The 21,494-nt window shown below is 53.9% G+C and overlaps 1 protein-coding gene across 3 annotated transcripts in view; it reads left to right on the top strand.

Moving 5' to 3' along the window:
- The window catches only part of LRP1 (LDL receptor related protein 1), a 177,105-nt gene that overhangs the window by 20,699 nt on the left and 134,912 nt on the right, over positions 1-21,494 (top strand). The window contains exon 1 of one of the 3 annotated variants that reach the window (XM_043532632.1): positions 15,837-15,861. The exons of the other annotated variants lie outside the window; for them this stretch is intronic. Coding sequence (XP_043388567.1) covers positions 15,852-15,861 — 10 coding nt within the window. The 5' untranslated portion in view covers positions 15,837-15,851. Of the gene's footprint in view, positions 1-15,836; positions 15,862-21,494 lie in introns of those variants that run through there. 3 annotated transcript variants of the gene reach the window in all.

Genomic DNA, 21,494 nt, shown 5'->3' on the forward strand with positions numbered 1-21,494 from the left:
GGCGTGGGCGCTGCAAATGGGGGAGAGACCCCAAGACTTGGCTCCGGCCCCAGCCTTTCTGGTAGGAGAAGCGTTTTGCATCAATGAGCATCGGGCAGCGGAGCGGGATGACCGCCTGCCGCATTGTGTTCCCTTTGCGAATGACCCTCTGTGCCCAGGGCGCGGCCTCTCGGTTCCTGCACCGGTGGGCGTGGGGAGGCAGTCCTGGAAGATCAGAGCCGTACCTGAGCAGCCCCTTGCACTGAGGACCCACGGGTCTTTCTGCTGCCGTGATGCTGGGATGCAGAAGGGCCTAGACTTTTCCCCCAGCAGCCATGAGCAGAAAGGCCCCGGGCCCGTGGCTCTCAGCTGGGCGAGGACTCAGAGTTCAGGTCGCACCAGCGAGCCTCGGAGACTTTGAGGGGTTGTTTCGGTCTGCCTGGGTCTCGCAGACACCCCTGTGAGGGTTTTATGAATCAGACAGCTCCCTGCTTCCTTGTGGCACCTTGTCCGCTGCCAGCCAGGCGTGCGGGGAACACAGTGACTCTGCTTCGGAGAATGAGCCTCTGAGGTTATGTAGTTTGTAAATGAGACACTTGTTCTGAAGCCCGGAGAGTGTTTTTTCCCCCTCTCTCCCCCCCCGCCTGGGAGCGGGGGAGGCGGATGGAGCTACAGAACTTCCAGTGCATTTAAAAGAGGGGACGTTTCCCTGGGAAAACGATACGGAATATCTCGCCGCCTCTCCTCCGGGTTTGGGCGCTGGCTGGCTGCCGCGGCTCCTGGGTGGGCGGGCGGGTGAATTTCTCTCTGCGGCCGGTTGTGCTTCAGACCCCGCAGGGCGGCAGTATCCTCCCTGGGGTGTAGGGTAGGTACGGATTACAGCAGACCCTGCCTGGTTTCATTACGGCCGCACCTAGAGGCTCTGTTTGGCTGTGCCCAGCCACGGGGGGGGAGACGGTCCCTGCCCCAAAGGCCTTACAATCTGAACCGGCAAAGAGTGGGAGAACAGGAGGTTGCCTCCCTTCTTACGGTGTGTTGAGTGGAGCGTTAGCCCAGGTTCTTACCCGTCCTCTGGTCCACACCCAACAACATCTCGCCTTGCGCTTTCAACCCGGGCTTGCTGGCTCAGCTGCGGGGTGGGTTAGAGCTCGGGTGCTGATTTCACAGGGCTGGCGCCCTGTCCACTTTGCAGCAAGGGCCCAGGCTAAATCGCCCCAGTTCTCCCTACAGTCCCGTCCCGTTCTCCCCATCCCCTGCCCCCTTGTGCCCAGGAGGATGGGCAAACTGGCCTGCCACCCACTGGGAAAGGATCCCAGAGCGGCTCAGCCTCATGCGGACTCAGACCCGTGGGATGTGCCCCCTCCCCTGAAGTTCTAGCAGGACGAGCGAGGGCGCGGTAACTCGGGCAAGGCTGCGTAGCAGGGCAGCGCACACTTGGGTGCCCATCTCCTGAGCTAACTCTGCAATGAAGGACAGCTGGGAAACTGAGTCATGGAGCAGTGACTTGCCGAGGAAGACCGTGGCAGGTATATACCCAGACCCCCTTAGTCCCAGGCTGGTGTCTTAGCCGCAAGACCAGCCAGCCCTTGCCCTCTCCAGGCTGGAGTGCCAACAGGAAGGTTTGAGTCCATCAGAGTTCGGTCTGCAGTGCGTGTGGTCCCTTCCTCTGATCTCCGCATGTCGGGCTGCGTGGGGCTGGCTTTGGAGACGCCGTCCAGTGACTTTGCCTTTGGTGCAGCTGATGGGGCACCAGCTCTGCCAGCAGAAACAACCAGCCCCGGCATTGGGCCAGGGACTCTGGGACATGGAATTACGTTTCTTCTGACTCCATTTCGGGGCTCTGGCTGGCGATTGGTCCGTGCCGGTCTGTGCTGGGCAGTTCTGGCACCGCGGCCCGGTCATGGGCACCAGACCTTGTGTCTGAGATCTTAATGTTCCTTCTACGGTCACTGGCTGATGCTGCTTTCAGATACGGGGTCTGTTACACTGGAATAAGCTTTGCGCATTAAACTGTGCGGCCAGGCACTCCAGATTTAATCCAGATTAATTGACGGTGTTAGTTTGAAGTGGATTGTCTAAACCGCTTTAAACCCGGGTGTGGATGCTCTCCCTTGGAATTAGCAGCCTGAATCCAGGTTAGCTGAATGCAGATCAGACACACGCACGACCCTCTGAGGGGGCTGGATTCAGAAGCTTTGCAGCATTGTTATTGATTAGCGTAACGGTAGCACGGAGATGGCGGCCTTGTTGTGCTCGGGGTGATGCTGCAGCGCCCGATGCACCAGGATCCCAGTCGCGATTGCAGACTCGGTCACGACTGCAAGCGGTAACACCACTAAGCACTCCAGGCTCCGGCTGGCTGGGAGTCCCACATGTCCTGAGTCAGCCCCTCTTGCGGGGCAGCTGCTCTGTCCCCGAGGAGTTTGTACTCTGCAAAGGATGACGGTGTACTCGACGCCTGCGGCTGGCTGGGGGCTGGCTGGGAGATCAGTGTTAGGCCTTGGTGGCAGGGTGGTGCGGGGGGTGGATCCCGGGGAGAGCAGCCAAAAGAGCGATGCTCGGAGGACAACGCATCCCTCTGTGAATTCCACAGCAGCATCTTGTGCCCCGGGCTGTTGGCTCCAGCCTCGCTCGCTGTTTGCTTTGGAGATGGTTCGCCGCGGGCCTTAGAGGGTGATATTTCGCACGCGTGCAGATGGGGAGGGTTCGTTCTACCTGCTCCCAGTCCAGCGCGTAGGGGACTGGCCGGGAGTCAGGACACCTGGGTTCTGTTCCCAGCTCCACTGGTGACCTTGGGCGAGTCACTTCCACGCCCCATGCCTCAGTTTCCCCTGCCTCCCCTTGTCTATCGGACTGGCACGGGCTAATAGTGAGTCTGTTCAGCACCCGGCTTTGCTCACGGAGCTGTAAGCTTGGCTTTGCGTTTGATGACATCGCCCGCCCGCCCTCCCCGGGGCTGCACGAGACGAGTTGTCTTGCCCCTCTCCACCTGCAAGGACCCTTTTTTTTTTTTTTTTTTTTGAAAAAACCAAACCTCCTTTTCCCACGGGCTGTGGGTCCACAAGGACGGCCAGGCCGGTGGTTACGGCGCCGTACTGTGGCGAGCGGGCGCGGGGTCAGTTCCGAGCTCGGCCACCAAAGGTTCCTGGTCTCATCTTGGACGAATCACCTGGGGCCAGATGTCTGAGTGCCCCGATGTGCAGCCAATGGACCAAGCCCATAAAAGTGCCATGTGTGGACCTGGGAGGTCTTTGGGCTTACGAGTTTTCCCTTGGTTTCCTTTGCCAAAGTCCCTCCTCCCAGGTTTGTTTTTGTTTTTGCCGTGTGTCATTTGTTGGTGTGGCCTCCCCCCCAGAGCTGGCTGCATTCAGGGGAGCTCTCTGTAAACCCCCCCCCCCCCCCCCCGTTGGAGGGCGGGTGGTGAAAGGTGCCGGAGAGGTTTTTAACACCCTCAATATGCAGAAGAGGATTGGCTGTTTCCATGGATACGAGAACATCTGGAGTTGTTCTCGTTGATGCCAGAGGTGATGCGTCACTGATGATGGGGGGGGTCCAATTGAAAGGTTCGGGTGGGGGGTATGTGACCGCCCCACGTGTCACATCTGGACCTAGAACAGAGGTTTGCAAACTGGGTAGAAGCTTGTGCTAAATGGGAGGGGGGAGTTGACCCCCTGTGGGCCCCCCCCTCACCCCATGCATCGCCTCCGGTTGGCACTAATGTAAATTTGGGAAGGGCTGTTCAACCTCATTCTTGGGGGGCTTAAGCCAGTATCGAGTTAAAGGGAATTAGAAGGAGACCTGGTGTGGAGGCAGCTTGTCCGCATGTGCCTAATCGAGGGCTCCTTGCCGCTTCCATCCAGGCAAACGGAGCCTGGAGAGGGGACACAGGCCCCGTCGGACCACGGCTCTGATCGGGTCCGGCAATGCCGGTGTTCGTGGTGCGGGAACTCCTGAGCCAGTTTTCCCTTTGAACAGAAGCAGGAGGCCTTGAGAGAGGTCCGTGGCTTGTGTGTGTGTGGTGGGGCGCGGGCCGTGGATGTTTTGGCCGAGGCGGAGGCAGAGGGAACGCAGCACGCTGTTATCTTGGAGCAGAACACAAGCCTTTTTCCTTGGCTTTTCAAGGAGGGAGGGAAGTTCCCCGGGTGAAGAAGAGGACGGGTCCTAGAGGGGCACATGGGTGTGGGGTGGGGGTGCCCGGCTGGAAAGCTGCAGCGGCCTCAAATGGGGCCTGCAACCGCAGGGTGAGAAAATCTGAAACTGCTCAACTTGCCAGGAGATCTCATTGCTGCTGGCCGCGAGCCATCAGCGCTCCCCTCCCCCTGATCGAGGGTACAGCGACGAGCAGGTAGGAGGGCTGCGCCCCTTTGATTTCTGATGGGGAGACTTAGATGCCAGCTGAGCAGGTGGGTGTGGGCAGGGCCCTGGAATAGACTCAGGAGACGTACCTCTGCCACCGACTTCCTGCGTGACCTTGGGCGAGTCGCTTCCCGACTCCCGTGTCTCAGTTTCCCCTGGCGTCCTGGTGTGTCAGGCTTCTAGTCAGCTCATCAGGTCTTTTGCGGGCGGGACTGTCTCTTGCCGCGTGTGTACATAGAGCGCCGAATCGGATCCCAGGTGGGGTTGTAGTCTGTGCTTTAATACAGCGAGCCTCAGGCAACTGGCACGTTGCCCATGTATGTGTAATCTATTTGTGTGCGTGTATATATACACACACTCTCTAGTATCCAAGCACAGAGGTCGGCTGCTCGTCACATTGGGGCCATGCGTAGTGTGTGTGTGCACGGATGGACGTACGCATGTACCAATGATTTTTATATGTATGCGTGTGCGTGTGTGCCAGCATCACGTGATTGTAGCAGCCCGGCTCCACGCTGGGCTACCGCTGGAATGGGTCCCCCAGAGCCCCTGCAGACATCGGGGTGAATCACCCCGCAGCCTGTCCTTTTGCTCTCCGCCTGACGCCGGAGACCGCACGGCATTTTCTTTTTCAGAACCAAACGAACCTGGGGCCCTGTATTTAACGTGTTTGTGGCTCCAGCCCCGTCCCCTGTCGTCCTTCCCAGTGACTGAATTTCCGGCCAGGGAGGCTGGCTCAGCTCAGATCCCCCAACTCCCGTCGGCCACACAGGGTCTTAGATGAACCAGGCCGAGCTCAAGGTGCCACCTGCCTAACACGGCCGCCTGCTACCTGCGACTGCAGGGGCAGCGTTGAAATAGCCACGGGGCTGTTGCATGTTTTCTTGCTGTGGTTTGCTCCCCACTTAGGGTGTGATTCGGGGGAGGAGGGGCAGGAGTTGCTATGCTTAGCGGCGTGACCATTTTTTCCCTGGAAGCTAAAATTATTTTGCATTTTGCTATATAACACGTCGCTTGGTCTGGATATTGCTGCACGTCCCACCCTTGGTTCTAAGGGTTTGTCTCGGTGAAAGTGACGTTATATTAGTCTCTATACGCCGCTCTTATCTGGTGCTTGACAAAGGAGGTCAGTATCCTTCTCCCCATTTGAAAAAGAGGGAAACTGAGGCACGGAGCGGGGCTGTGACTGGCCCGCCGTCACCCAGACGGGGGTAGAACCTGGTTCTCCCGAGCCCCCGTCCAGCGCTCCACCCACCAGACACGCTGCCTCAGTTGGCTTTCAAATGAAAAGACAGCAAAGTCCCAGCCATGTGCGACGGCTCCTTTCCGTGGCGACTCGGTCAGCCCCTTACGGAAAACCCCCTTCCGTCCCTTGATCGCTACAAGCTCTTGAAGAGGTGTCTCTTGTAAGGAGCTTGGAAGGTCACAAGGGTGGAAAGCAAGTTCCAGGGGCTGAGCCTTTCTGGAGCCCGCTCCCCCTCCACTGGCTGCCCCTTCTCTTCAGTGCTGAAAATCTGGATCTGGGGGAGGTAAGAGGATTTTTCAGCAAAGTTCCTTCCAGCGTCTCTCCGCACGGGGCCCAGAGGATGAGTTACAGAGCAAGAGTTCTCCTCTTAAAATGCCGGCATAAGCCGACCACTGGCCCGGACAGTCGCAGTGGGAGCTGCCGGATTCGCTCCTTGGACATCTGGCCCTTTGTTTTACTTGCTCTGTGGGATGCAAGTCTGATGTTTGTCTGATGGTTTGGCCCCGGTGCTAGGCCTTGAGCCCTTGAGAATCTTTCCTGTCGAGGGCTGTGGAGTGTGTAGGGTGCCGGCAAAGTGGATCCATTGGGTAATTTAGGGCTTGTCTACACAGGGCTGGGATGGGGGGAGCTTTCCCGTGGGGAGATGCTTTTCTGGGAGAATTATCCTGAGCACGCTGATGATTCTGGAACAAAAGCGGAGTTGAGTGTGCACACGGGAGCCACGGGGCCGTCACTATTCCGGTGAGTTTCCCCGTGTAGACAAACCCTGCTTTGCAAGCCAGCCAGGGTTGAGTGAAATAACTAATTGCACCGATAGCCCTGGCCTCCTTCCAGGCCTTTAAGCTGTTTGGTTTATCAGCGTCCGTCCAGGCCGTAGTAATTTCACATCCGCGCCCAACCACTCCCCGTAACCAGATTCCCTCCCAATTGGCGCTGCCAGCTTAGCGGTCTGATTGCTCACCCTCGAGCCCTGCTCTGTGACTCAGACATCCAGATGAAATGCCTATTAATCCCTAATGTAAAATTGCTTTATTGCCCAATGCAGGCCGGGTCTCTGGAGGAGCCTTCATCTCTCCGCTTCAGCCATAAATAACAGCATCCCGGTGCAGTAAAGCGCATCCGGGCAGAGCTTTAACTGCTGATGTGATAAACGCAGTTGCCTATTGCAGCAATAAATAACCCCACAGACCTGTCAGATCAGGGCTGAGACGAGCCAGGCCGCGCTGTCCGGCTCTGCCTGGGTCTCCGAGCTCGGCTGCTGCTTTATGGCAGCAATAGACTGCAGAGTTAGGGGGGAGGCCCCATCCCGGACACAGTAGGACCTTGTGGCTTCTTTGCTGGTGTTAAATAATCAGGGAATTGGCTTGGGAGAAATTTTTGCAGGAACCGGTGTGGCAGTTGCCTGCTTCTGTGTCTGTCTCTACCATTGGCCTGCTGGACAAGTTTCGTCCCTGCTCCATGCCTCAGTTTCCCTTCCATCCCCTTTGACTGCTTGGATTGTAAACTCAGTGGGGCCACTAGGCGCTCCTGTAATGCACCTAATGCTGCAGAAAAAGGAGAAAAAGGAGTGCTACCAAGCCTTGCCTTGTAGTAGCCCTTTGGGTCACGGCGATTGCTCGCCCTGGTACCAAAAGCTTGTTTATAACCATGAGCCCCTAGGGCTGGGAAGTTTCTTTGCTCTGGTCATTGCTGGCCTTTCGAAGGATAAAATCCAGGTTTATTTCTAAGCATTTTTGTAAAGTGCTATCGATTAAAAAAATTTTTTTTTCCACGGTTGCGTAGAATTAGGGGGTGTCAGCCAATGGAGGGGAATCCGTCAGTAATTATTTAAGGACATGGAGATTCAAAAAGTTAAAGCTTTGTAAGTGTCACAGCACCCACCCGGTCAGAGAAGGCAAAGTAAATATCCTGAAATCAAACCTCAGTCAGTTCCCAGGCCCCATTCTCCTTCCTTTGCCTGCCTGTAAATTCCGATGATTCTAGCCGGAAATACTTTTCCCTCGGCTTGTGTGCGTTCAGTGAAATCGACGTTGACTGGTGTGGGCTGGTTAAAAATCGAACCCCTCCAACCCTGGTCCCAGAGCTGGGCTAAGCAGGCTTGGAGGGGAAGCTGTCAGTATGAATTGTTTTTGTGTTAAAAGCCTTGCTCTCTTTTTTGCAAAGAGCGGTTTCCGGTCACTGTGCCAGGAATGGCAATGTGGGCTCGCTCCGAATGTTCGGGGCATTGGTGCTCAGGAAAGACAGCCAAGAGTTTCTTCCTCTCCTGATAAAAGGGAGCCTGGTTGTAGCAAGTTCTTCTGAATGGAGTATTATCCCCATGCAAATCCAGGGAGGGGAAGAGATCTAAACCTGGATACTCGAACGCACGCTGGGCCCGATCCAGGAAAGCACATGCCTAAAGTTAAGCACATGCCTACGTGTTTTCCCAGCCCCTGGCCTCTGTAACCTGACGCCTGTGAGCGAATTTAAAATAAATCCTCCCTCCCCACCCAGTTATTGCAGGTCTGTTATATTTTCTTGCCCAGATGTTGTGTATGAAGGTAGCTCCTGTATGCCCCTCCTGAGACTGGAACCCCCCCTGCGCTCAGCACTGTACATACACACGGGCTGGGTGTACCCTGGGGAAGGTGGGTCCTGTTATCATGTTTAACAAACATGATTTTGCCCTTAGCGTGGGTGACGATGGTTGTGTTTAGAACATCTTTGCTGGCCATGGTTCCCCTGGAGGTCACTGTGATCTGGGACTCTTAGCCCTTGTCCTTCTCCTAGTGCTTTTCATGCAAGGATCTCCAAGTGGAACCAAGTGTCCTGGTTCCCAGCCTCTTTGCTTGTAGTCCTTAGACGCCACTCCCCGGGAATAGAACCCGAGACCCCAGACTCCCCCACCGCTGTGCGCCAGATCCCCCTCTTAAATGCATGAGAGGGGAGAGGAAAGACAAAATAAGAGGGGGAAAGGTAGAGGCAGAGAGCTTGGAGGATGCCACTGTATCCTCTTCTGTTACAAGAGTCCAGCTGCTGCTTCATTACCGAGCCCGTTACAGATAAAAAACGCAGGGAACGTTTTTAAATTTAAATTGCAAAAAAGCTGTTTTAAAAAAAGAGCAGGATCTCTTCTTGAAACCCTCTCAGGCCTTCCCTGCCTGTCACCTCTTTCTTTCCCTGGGGGCTGAGGAGAGACCCCGCTAGAGTGGAAATATCCTTCCAGCTTTGTTGGCATCCGGTTTTAAAATGCAAGTCTGACTTTTATCCTAAGGCGGTTCCCCCACCCAACATGAGAGCAGAGGCGGGGAAGGGGCTGGGTCTGCAGAAGGAGGTGAAACCGGCTGGTTCCTCCCAGACTAGGTCCAGATCTCTCAGTTGGTGTTTAAATCACCTCCCCTTGGATCTGTTTGAATTGAGGCGACCAGGGGCGCTTTTAGGGCGAAAGGGATCCTTAGAAGCCGCAATATGATTCCACCCTTTCCCCTCGAATCGGGGATGGATGCTCTTGGATCATCACCAGCATCTCCTGTTTGCTTTCTCTCTTCCGTTTCTCTTTTGCCCGTGTTCATAACAGAGTAGCGAAACCCCAAGTGGGTAGCAACCTGAGAATTCAGGCCCCCAAAGACGTTTGCTCCTCCTAGAGCAGGGGAGCTGGAAGTCAGGACTCTTGGGTTCCATTTGCGACTTTGCCAGATCCCTCTGTAGCGGGGTGACCTGGGGCAAGTCTGCTCTAGTTGTCTGTGGAGTGGGGTGTGGCGTGTCTCTCCTGGGAATGTGGGGTGAGGGTGAGCTACAAATCTCATGGCAGAGTGTGTCCCCTGGGGCGGGGGGAGATGCAGGGCTGGCAGCCCTGGAGGAACTGGTGCAGAACAGAGCAAGGGGCAGGGCCAGCCTTGGAGTATCCTTCCCAAGAGGTCCTGAGCTCTGTTCTTGATGGACGGACGTAGTGTTGTGATTTTATTCCCTGCAGTGGGGGATTCTGCCGGGGGGGGGGGGCCTCTTTCTCCCCCTGCCATGCCCTGGCCCTCCTGCTGGCTGCAGGGGTAGGGGCTGGACCCGAGGACAGCAGCGCCCACTGGGGAATGGCTGTGGGGGGTGGAGCCGCTTAGGGGGAGCCGGCAGGGTCTGGATCAGCTGTTCGCCTCTGGGGGCAGACTGGCTGCTCCTAGATGATAAAAAGGGACCCACTGGGGAGCTGGCTGGTGACTAAGCTGTTATGTGCCTCAGGCAGAGAACGGGGCTGGGGGGGGGGGGGGGAGACGGGGGACGAGGGGCCGTGGCGCTTGTGGGTGGGGCAGAGTAAGGGTAGGAAATTAGTTAAGAGCGTTGGTCATGTGTCCAGCTGCCTTGAATCGGAGCATGGTGGTTGCGTCGCTCGGTGAATGTGGAGTTGATCCAGTGCAAGGAATGCGGTGTGTGTGTGTGCGCGTGCTGGGACCCCCATTGGGAGAGGCTTTGATATTTGTCTCTCCAGGTGTGGTCTGGTCTTTGGGGGGTGTATGCGTTGTTTTTATTGGGGTTAGCGCCTCGGAGCCCCCGTCATGGACCCAGGACCCCGTCGTGCCAGGGGCTGTACAAACAGAATGACAGGACGACATATAAATCGGGGAGGACAGTGTGGAGGCAGTGTTCTCTCTGTGTGCCCGTCCCTTCCCCTAAAGAGGGGGAAACTGAGTCACAGAGTGGCGAGCCAGGTCACCCAGCAGGCCAGTGTCGGAGCTGGTGGAAGAATCCATGCCTACAAAGCCCTGTATCCTGCTGCCTCTCAGAGGAGCCTGCAAACGGCTCCTAAATAAGAGTGTCCATTTTAAAAATTGAAATGAAGCAAGACCCAGGTGTCCAGGGCTTGAGGATTGCGCTTTGCAGACCTGTTGCTGGCCACGCTGCAGGATGTGGGGCTTGGGGCGGGGGCAGGATGCTGGCGCGTCTTAGCGGGGAACTGGACCGCCTGGCGGGGAACCTGTTGATCTGTGTAAGTCCTGCCGAGGAGGAGACGCTGCTGCTTCCTACGGGGGTTAGGGCGTGAGGCAGCTTCCGTCTTCAGTGATGCGGGGCAGGGTAGCACCAGCGAAGTGAGATCTGGGTCCCATCGCTCCGGGCGCTGCGCACGCCAAGAGACAGACCCTGTCTCGCAGAGCTTCCAGACGTAGGGTGGGAGGGGAAGAACTTGTTTGCCCCACCGGGCTGCTGGGTGAGCTGCTCCAAGCAGCTCTCTTCCCCGGCCAGAACATTTGGGAAGAGGTAGGAAGGCCACTTCCTCACGCCGGGTTGCCGTCGGTAGCAGATGAGGATTTGCTCGTTGCTGCCGAGGACGCAGAAGGCCCGGAGACATCCGCCGAACCTTTCAACCCCTTCGTCCTGCAATTCCTGTTTCGTGGCAGGGCAAAGGCTAAACGTACGCCGGAGAGGGGACAGAAACCAAGGCGTAGCTGTGTCCTTTCTGGGCCGCCGAAAATAAATGTTTTTCAAGACCTCGGCAGAGGCTCTGCCAGCCCTTGGTTTTAACTTCTTGCGATTCTCTGTGGTGGTTTTAACAAAAAATAAACTTAAACTGGGCAGGGCCCAGAAAAGGCGGTCGGAGATTCTTGCCTGGTTTTCGTTTCTCATCTGGTGTGTTCAGCCGCGTCTCGCTGACCCACGCGTTTCTTAGGAACGGTGCGTCGCTTCCGCGGGAATATTTTTTTCCCTGCAAAGCCTTTTCTTTTCCCCAATATTTCGTTCTTTTTACGAGTTTCTGCCCTGTGGTTTACAGGCGGTGGGCTGACTTGAAAGGAGAAGGGGGAGGGAAAAAGTATGTATTTTAAAAGTCAATATTTAGTTTGTAATTGAAACAGCCCTTCCCCCCTCAACCGAAGTAAGCTACAAACAGCAAAAATGCCTGTGGCTTTTGCAAAGGAGAATGATTCGGAGTCTTAACAGCGCCTCATTCATGGGAATGGAAGCGCCGCTCAAGCAAGGCTGGTCTGAATGTTCTAATCCAGGGTGCCAGATGCAAGAATCGCAAAAATGTTGCATTTGAAATGTGTTGAAATCTTATATTTAAAAGAAACAAAACAAGCCAAACCTTCCAAGCTGTGAGCTCAGAAAGTCGCCTGCAGGATTTAAAATCCCCGGCTAGCTTGCCTTGTTTTCCAAAGCAAACACTTTGACAAGTTTATGTTGGCGACTGGCTTGTAAATTTGGCATAATTTTTATGGAAATTTTAATACTGCTGAGGAAATAACTCAGTCCCTCCCAATTCCAGGCTTTGCCAACTGCTGTGATATTTTTTTTTCTTATTGCAAGCCTCGTGATTTTTTCCTTAAAAGCCCCAGCTCCTGGAGTCATTGGATTGAATCTCAGCTTTCGTTTTTTCAAAAATCAAGATGCTTTCCTTCATCGTTGCACAGAAAAGCTTGAAAATCTAAACCCTACAGGGTGAAAACCCAGAAGGTGAAATACTTCACCTGCCCCAAAAGACCCCTTTCATTTTTAAAAAGAAGAAAAAATCTCATTTTTAAGCCACCCATATGGGGGTTTGGGCTGACTCATACTTCCTGAATGCTTGGGATTGGCGGTGTCAGAGGTATCAGATCTCTGGCAAAGTAACGCAAAGCTCCCTCATTTGAAACCAGGGCTAGATTTAATACTCTGAAACGTGCCGCCCCGGCCGGAGACTGAAGCGTGTAGAATTTCAGGCTGAAAGGTGATTTTGTTGGGTGACATTTTAAACGGTGCGAGAGAGGGACAGGGTCAAATCGGGTTAGGAACGCAAATGCTCTTATAATCTTAAAGCATTTAAACATGCCGTAAAGTGCCTGGTGGAATTGGGAGATTATAACCTTAGTTAGGGCTTGTTACTGCAAACGCGCACATGCTTAATTCTGAGCACAGAATGGTGCTGTTGAAGTCAGCAAGACAAAGCTGTGGTCACAGCGCAGAGCTCAGGAGCAGCGCTGCAAAAATAATGCAGGGAAGGGGCGAAATCCAGGTTGTCCCCCCCCCCCCCCCCCCCCCCCGCAAGGATAAAGTCTTGAGTTTTCTGGAGTTTGTTATAAACAGTGAAAGAATATTTAAAACAACTGATCCTGGGAAATACTTGGAGGCCTTTCCCAAAGGGATCCTGGCACTCGATTTCCAAAATAACCTGAAGAAGGGCTCCGTGGAGCTCGAAAGCTTGTCTCTTTCACCAAGAGAAGTTGGCTCCATAGCAAAAGAGCTCAGCTCACCTCACCCACTTTGTCTCTCTCGTGTCCTGGGACCAACATGGCTGCAGTAATGCTGCAAACCAAAAATAGCATTCGGCAGCGAAGAATCTGCACTGAATTGGAGACTGGCTGTTGGGTTTGAGTGGCGGGGGAGGGAAAGCAATCGAACAAAAACCGAGTGGATGCAATTTGGGCCCTTCTCAATTGATCTGTGACTTCCTCTGAGCTTCGGTGTTCCTTAAAGCGTCTCCGTGCTTGCTGGCGTGCCTGCTGCAACGTGACCAAAATAACGTGCTTTGCCCTTAACATTACGGTCACATTCTGCTCAGTGTGAAACCTGGCTGGGTGGAAAGCACCAATAACGTTATGTTTAAATAAATTAAAAAAAGCCAAAATTGCTTGGCTCTGCCTTCCCACTTCCCCAATGATATGTTAATATTGCATCAAACCTTTCTTCCTCCCCGCCCCGCCCCCGCTCGCCTGCTGAAGAGACCTTAAATACTTTCTCTTGAACCTCTCCGGAGCTTGGAAGTATTACATTTTAGGATCTTCAATACGAATGCATGAAGGCGGACAGTTTGTGAGAGCGTGCCGACAGATGGCTGAACCAAAGAAAACAGCCACTTTTCTCCCGTAGCAGGGGGAATTCTGGATAAAACTGAAATGATCAGGCTGCAAAACCGAGCGAGAGAAGAGGAGAAAGTGTATCTTTCCCTGTGGCTCTGAAAGGCATTGTTCTGAAAGGCAGGTAGCTTGAGGGAATAGATTTGTAGGTATCTATTTTAAAGGCCCAGTGAGAACCTGTTGGGATCATCTGATACCCCCCCCCCCCCCCCCCCGGCGAAAAACAGAGCAGAGAATTTCCATTCAGATTGACCACATTTCTCAAGCTACCCGCCCCAGGAGTGAATGCAGAGCGAACTGCTTGTCCCTGGGTATGCGGTGGAGATAAGTGGTTTTTGACTGGCTTCCAGAGCGCTCGATCATGTGCCCTAGCGCAAACAGAGGGAAAAAAACCAACAACCCAACCAAACCCCATAAGGAATGTGGAGTCGATTCATTTTTTTTTTTTCTTTCCCCTAAGAACATCTGTTTTGCAAATCATGCTCATTCCAGTCAATATTTATTGCCAGTGCTGTTTCCTTTGCAAAGTTAAAACCAGCTACCTCCCCCAAAGAGGAAGAGTCCAAGCAGGATTTAGTAAGAAAGCAAGACTCGCTTAAGCAAGAAATTGATCTTTCTGGTTACTTCAAACCTCTCCAGGTTTCTGTGCCAACCCTCATCACTGCAGCGTCTGTACCTGAGGTTGAGAGCTTCTATTCTGCACTTCTCCAAACAGTTTAAAACTAGTGTGTCAGTTTCATGCTTGGACCAAAACTTGAATGGGTATTTTTTTTTTTTTTTTTTAAACGGCATCTTTATCCTCATCACGAACACAAACAAGTGTGGTGTAGTGGATTGAGCCACTCAGGTAAATACCTTCGGCTGCTCGAGTTCTAATCCTGACTCCATCCGTCCTTCCCTCGATGGAAGTGTGCCCTCTCTAAGACTGAACGGCAGCGGTTGACTCTGAGCGTCACAGACCTGGACCCTGTGGTGCCAGGCGCTGTACGAACACAGAACAAACAGGCAGTCCCTGCTCCCAAAGAGCTTCCAATCTAAGTACCAACGCAGTTGGGGAAGTTCTAGCCCTTTCATTGAGTGCACTGATGGGTCATTGTGTATGTTACAGCTGTGATCAGGGCCTCTAGTTTTGAGGTAGCTCCCACGCTGAAGAGCTGACAATGCAGACACCGATGGGCAGGGAAACTGAGGCACGGAGAAGGGAAATGACTTGTGCGAGGTCAGCGGCAGAGAAGGGATTGGAACCCTAGCGCTCCACCCTTTAGACCACGCTGCCCCTCCATTTCCTTGCCGGAGTCTCTTCATCTCTGTGTTGGTCAGCCGCTGCCGGGAATGGGGCCTGGCCGAGTCGCGCTGTTAGAGAAAAGGGGGCTTTCTCTCCTGCCGGAATACTCACTCGCCTTTTCTTTTTAGCGGGATGGCCGCTGACTGCTAAAGAGGCAAATGTTTTCCGTCGACGGCTTGTGCAGCTGTCCCGTCCCTGCGCACTGAGCCGGCCATTATATCCTGCATGAAGGGCCCTTTATTCTCTTCCCAAAGCTGGAGCTCTCCTCTCCCCTTCCAGTGCTGTGTCTGCCCGTATTTCAATGGAAAGCTTGGCTCTTTGTAAACGCTCCATCAATGGCTACCTTCTCCGATTGTCCACCTGGCACCTTGACATGCTTACTTCTGGGACCCCTTTAACTTGCCAAGAACATCCTGCAAAAAGAGAAAAAAGTGTAACATTATCAAGCCGCTTGAATAGTTTATTTTCTAAAGCGAGAACGGAGCTTTATTTGCTGTCCCCAAAATGTCTTTGTAACTTGCTTTTGGTCTGCAAAGCTGCCAGGAACAGTGATGGCGTGAAAGGCTCTCTCGAAAACACATACCAGCATTGTGTGGCATAAGAGGCTGAAATGATCTTAAACCCCAGCGACGCGCACGTGTGAGCAGGGCTCACGTTTTTAGTGGTGGAACTGGGTTCGGATGCAGGCCGGTTGCCGGTTGAAATGCGACCGTGGACAGGGATACCTTTAGCCTTCAGGTAGCATGCTTGCTGTCGTTTCCCAGGGTTGGAAGAAGCATTTTCACCTCCTTGGATCCACTAGTTCTGAAGAATTAGACGAGTCTCATCTTGAATTTCCCAGTCTAAATGTTTGTACAGGGTGTTGCATGTGTGAAGTGCTGGGTATTGTCCTGGTAGGAGTCACCGGGTGGAGTTGTTACCCACAGCCTTACCAGCACTGTTTCTCACGAGTGAACTATGTTCAGGCTGCGCGGGACACACTGCGTCAGTTTCGTGCTGCAGTTTCTTTGTTGGGGTGCTGTCGCACGTGGCAGGAGTCATTTTTTCCCCCTCTGCTGTAATCATGCTAGAGCCGGTTCTTGGGGCAGAGCCGATTCGAGGTGTTCGGGCTGGGATTCCCGAAAGAGGAGGATGCCTGCATGTTGTTTGTGACCACCTCTGTTCCAGGACTGATGTCTATAGCGCCACATAAATGAGCTCTGGTAAGAACATACCCAGAATCTGCGTCACTTTCTCCTCCCACGGGAAACTGGCCCCCAAGGCTCCTGACAGCCACTACAGAGCGGCCAGTTGATGTTTGCTATGGATTTAACCTTTCTCTTGCTAGGGATTTCCTTCCTCCCTAGTTTTTGAGCTGGGGGGCGGTGTGTGAGGGGGGGATACAGAGATGAAATGGAGATCTCCAAAGCCAAGCTTGGCTGAGGTTGAGTGAAGAAGCTGCTACCTTGAAAGGCTGGGGTGGGAGAGGGCATGCTGGCTGAGGTTGGGCCTTATAGATCTGTGCTGTGGAAGGTCATGCCTAGCCTGCTAGAAGCCTGGGAGGGTTAGACTGGCAATAAATCCAGGGCAAGCGTTTATATTCCCCTCCCCTGCTCCATAGGGTTTGAAAAGCTTGTGGAGCTGGGGTGCCCGGGGGTGTGAACTCCCCTGGCTAAGCAGGGTTAGGGGTGAGAGGGAGTGGAACCTGTCCTGTCTGAAAGCACTTGAGGGGAGCCTGAGGCCACGGTGCTAGGTTTAGGGATATTTATATGGCTCACAAGAATATCTGGAGTTAGAACAGTAATCCAGAAGTTTGGCAGGAATGCAAACCCTACTGTTTCAGGGCACGAGCCGACCTCTGGCTGTAGGGGTGAGGAGGGAACTGTCCCATGGGGTGGCTTATCCCAGAGCTGCCTCCTACATGGCTTCTTGGACCTGCCTCTGGAGCATCTGGTACTGGTTACTGTCAGGCAGGAAACTGAACTCTAGGTGGCCTTTGGTTCTGATCCAGTCTGGCGATCCGTAGTCTCTCTCTTGCTTGTATTTTTCATTGAGGGCCGTGTTTGTTTCCTAAGACTTGCCCGAATGGATCAAAGCCGAGGTCCATCTGCTCCTGGAGCTTCTTTCCAGCGATGGCAGTGCCAGATGCTTCAGAGAAAAGTGTAAGACCCTTGCTGTGGGCAGAGGTCTCCTCAGGGGGTCCCCGTAAAGGTCTCCTTCAATCTCTAATAGTTAGACAGTGGCTTAAAACCTAGAAATTATGCGTGTTGTGGGATATGAACCTGTTGTTCCAGGTGCTGAATGAACATAGAGCAAAAATGTCCCCTGCCCCAAAGAGCTTCCAATCTTACAAGCATGAGGTTTTATATCCCTTGCCCAGCTTCTAGCATGGACTCTCGCAGCTCTGGATATTCATTTTGTCCATGGAATCATAGAAGTGTAGGGCCGGAAGGGCCCCGAAGAGATCACGTAGTCCACCCCGTCTCCCCCATGCTGAGGCAGGATATCTGATCCCTCTTTGAATCTTGCTAAATGCGGGGCTGCACCAGCATCCTGTGGCAGTGAGTTCTGCAGTCTAAACTTAGCTTGTCTACACATGGAAACTAATCTGAAATAAGGAAACTGAGGTCACCCGATGAACTTAATAGGCAGCAGGTTTAAAAACAAAAGGAAGTGCTTCTTCACACAGCGCCCCGTCGGCCTGTCTGGAGCTCGTTGCCAGGGGACATTGTGAAAGCCAAAAATATATCTGGGTTCAAAAAAGAATTGGATACGTTCATGGAGGAAAGGCCCATTGGTGGCTGTTAGCCACGAGCGTCAGGGATGCGTCCCCCTGCTCTGGATGTCCTTAAATCTCCAACTGCCAGAAGCTGGGACTGGACGACGGGATGGATCACTTGGAAATTGCCCTGTTCTGTTCGTTCCCTCTGAAGCATCTGAACCGGTCACTGTCAGAAGGCAGGATACCGGGCTAGATGGGCCATTTGTCTGACCCAGCACGACCGTTCTTAGTTAAAGAGAATTAACTGTTCCTGATGAACTCCGTGTGTGGATGCTCTTATTCTGGAAAGAGAGCCTTATTCCAAGTAGTTTAATCCGTTTCCAAAGTGGATTAAGCTAATCGGGAGCAAAAGTGTCCCTATGTGGAGTTCGTCGGGCATAGTTAATCGGGAAAAGCTATTCTGGATTGTCGTCCTGTGGAGAGGAGATAATTATGCATTGGGTGGTGGGTGGGGGAGTATTTCCCATTATCCTTGGCCAACTGGCTTTCCAACTTCACGGTTTTGCAGGAACGACAGATTTACGTTGCGTTCCCCTCAGCTGTTTCTTCCAGGATCCCTGTGGGGACGCCGGTGGTTCCTTGCACAGACCTAAGCGGGGAAAGTGAGGCCAAGCGGGCCTCTTTGCCGCACACACTGGAGGGAAATGGATGCGCTGTGCCCCGCGTCCGTCGGGAACGCTGAGGTGATGGCTTGGGCGTTAAATGGCAGCCGATGAGTCACATCACCCGTAGCAACTGCATCAGTATCGCTTCCCAGATGTAATTGGCATGGAGAAGGGCGCATGGGAGGATGCACGGGGGGCGGGAGCCGTAGGAGGGTGAAACTCACCCCGATGTGGGGGCGGGGGGTCCCAGCGCAAGACCTGGACCATGTTAGTTGCACTTTAACCCTAGGCCTTGTGGGACTGGAACAGGCCTCGTCTCTTTAACAATGCAGGGCACGTCTGTTGTTTTACAAACCCGCCCCCGCTACAGCAGGATCAAGGAGATAACTGTTAATGTGGCCTCTGGATGGTATTAACATCGCTTGGCTTCCAGACCCTCTTGCTCTGTTTTCAGGCTCTCGGCTCCTGGGGGTTGTAGCGGGAAGCTCCAGAACCGAGGTACAAACCCGCTGCGGGTGACTGGGGGAGCGTTGTTGTGTTGATGGAGGCTGTGGTGGTGGGGGGTGTATTGCACTTCACAAACGGTATTTAAAGTCTCTCAACCCTCATGAGCCGGGAGGGGGGTTATCCCCATCGAAGTGGGGCACTGAGGAGCCAAGTGACCTGTCCCTGCTGGCTTGGGGCAGAGCCGGGAAGGGAGCCCAGGAACCCGGCTAGATTAAAACGGGGAATTTTCCCTTGTGTGCATGTCTCATCTCCCTTCCAGTCAGTTAGAGCAGTGACCCTTCCTCACTGTGCCCTCACCCCCCCCCCCCCCCCCCCCCCGGGAATCTTTCTCACTCGTCTTGATCTCTTGTGCCGCTAGCCTCGCAGTCTGCCCGTTGCAACGTGCTGCAGCCACGCCCGGCTCTCGCTCCGGGTCCCCGTTTTAGTCCGAAAGCAGCATGGTCTCGGGGTTCAGGTGCTGGATTGGGAGACCCCGATTCTGTTCCCGGTTGGGCCGCTGAAGTCACACCCTCTGTGCCCCACGCAAGGCCAGGGAGCGCGAAGGTTATTTGTATTACTGTGGTCCCTTGCTAGATGCCTAGAAATGATCAAGAAGGCTGCCTAACCGAGAGTAGGGCCCCTTTTGCGTAGTGGTTGCATGGACCCACAGAGACAGTCGCCGTCCCGGAGACCTCGCTCTTCAAACCAGATGAGGAAGGGTCTTACCCTGTGCTTTTAATTCCAGTTGCAGCCAATAATCCTTCCAGACTCCAGCTCCATCCTCACTCTCTTTCTCCACTCTCCCGTTTTGGGAAGAAGCTGTATGGTGCAGGAGGAAAGCCCCGTGTCACTTCCAGACTAGCAATGGGGCCAGGAGCGAAATACACCCTCCAGGGCTAGTTCAGCTGGCATACAGGCTGTTCCCCCATGTCAGCATTCAAAGACACCCTTTTCTGGTAATTCAGGCTGCCGTCTTGGCCGGCCCCAGGGACTGAACCCGGGCCTTGCGCAGCTGAAAGCACAAGGCTACAGGATGAGGTTGGGGTGGGGGCTGAGAGCCATTGAACCAAACTTTAAACCTTGTGTCTGATGTAAACCACTTCAAGCCAGGGGGTGCGGCAGCACCCATGGGTGGGCTTTAGAGCCCAAGCTCCGGCTTGAGCCACACTGTCTGCACTGCTGTTAGCATGTTCACCTGCACCCTGGTAGCAGGAGCCTGTCTCCCTAGGCTGGGAAGCTCACGGCAGGGCACAGATACCCCTACAGCCCGTTTGGGTCACACTTCTGTTTTTTCTCTACAACCAGGCGCGCTGGGGTCTTTTTTTTTTTTTTCTTTTTCTTTTCTGAAAGCTGCGATTCTCTTGGTCCCGGGACGCCCAGAAAACCAGCAAACATCCCCACACTCACCATAAAACGGTGAGAATTAGCCACCTTGCTGACGGTCAAATTCCCCCTCTGCGTTTCAGCCTGCTGGACCGGCCCTCACGTGAGCTCGCTCCAAAGAGCTGCCCCAAGACCGAAACCCTTATTGCCTTCAAATACTGACCCTTCCTTATCGCAGCCATTGCTCTGAGCATTTTAGCCGACTCTCTTTTTTTAAAAAATTTATTGTAATGAGTCTTTAATTGTCCGCTTCTCTTTGCCATCTATTTATTTTTAAACAAAGCTCTGAGCTGTGGTCTCTGGGCGACTATTAGCAGTGAGCTGCTTTTTCACTGTGCGTGACTTTCTCCTGAAAGAGAGCGCCCGTCAGCGTGAATGTGGACTCCGTTTGGGTTCCTTTGGCATGGTAGCTCCTAACCTTTAATACCTTCCCCCTCCGCGTCCCAATAGAAATCCGCCTAGATGATCATAATGGTCCCTTGTGCTTTTAAATGCTTTGAAAATATCAACAACCGCTCCCAGCGAGAGCTCATCAAGTGTCCCGAAGAAATATGCATTCCCAGGGTGCTGCAGAGACGCGGGAATCTCCGGGCACTTCCATGTGAAACCTAACGAGCCGCTCCCAAATATTTATTTCTGTCCAGCTGTCTGCTCTGCTCTGCCTCTCCCCCTCCTTGCTAGTATCAGGCCGCTGTCTAATGGTCGCTCATCTTCTAAAGCTGGGGTGGAAGGATTTCTGTCCGCCATGCTGGCTGGCTGGGGGCAATGGCTCGCTGACCCGGGGGCCTAGCCTGCGCCTTGGCTCAAGTCCCCACTTTTCCTGCCTGACGTTAAGTCACCTGGATGTTTATTCACCGAACTCCCATTGAATTCGGCGTCTAAATACCTCTAGGATCTGGGCCTTTGTCCCTCTGTGCCTCAGACGCTGTGCTAAGGGTGGGCCCAAAAGTACCATACACTGATGCAACTCTGATTTCAAAGACAATAGGATGCTGGGGTTCCCCCCCCGCCCAGCCCCAGCCGTGTCTGAATCCCCCTGTGCTGGGCCTGTTTGCTCTAGGATGGAGTTTGAGGCCTGTCTGTTTAGGTGCGCCGGTGGCTGCTGTTGCCGTGGCGATGCAGCACCTCAAACCCCCTCAGCCCCGGGAGGTAGGGAAAATGGTGAGGAGCGTCTGGTGGGTGGGGTGCTGCACTGCGAGTCTGGGCTCCTGGGTTCCATCCCCAACCCCGCCAGCTCCGTGACGCTGGACACGTCACTTTCCTGGGCCGTGCCTCAGTTTCCCCCCACTCTTTGTCTCGTCTCGCGAGGTGTCTGCCCAGTGCCTACTAGAATAGGCCATGGCCTCAGATGAGGCCTCTGGGTGCTACTGCAGGACAGATGAGTCCTTTTCCACGTGGGAAACTGAGGCACAGAGCTGGGAAGTGACTTGTGCAAGGTCACCACATGGGTCAGAGGCGGAGCCGGGAATAGAACCGAGGAGTCCCAAGAACTGGGGGGAGGGAGGGAGGGAGTGTGTGTGTGTGTGTGTGTGTGTGTAAAGGACTTGTTGGAAAGTGAATTGTGCTCTAATATGTAATTTTGCAAGCCCGCGTAATGTCA

The sequence above is a fragment of the Chelonia mydas genome, chromosome 20 (genome assembly GCF_015237465.2).
Source record: "Chelonia mydas isolate rCheMyd1 chromosome 20, rCheMyd1.pri.v2, whole genome shotgun sequence".
NCBI classification, from domain to species: Eukaryota; Metazoa; Chordata; order Testudines; family Cheloniidae; genus Chelonia; species Chelonia mydas.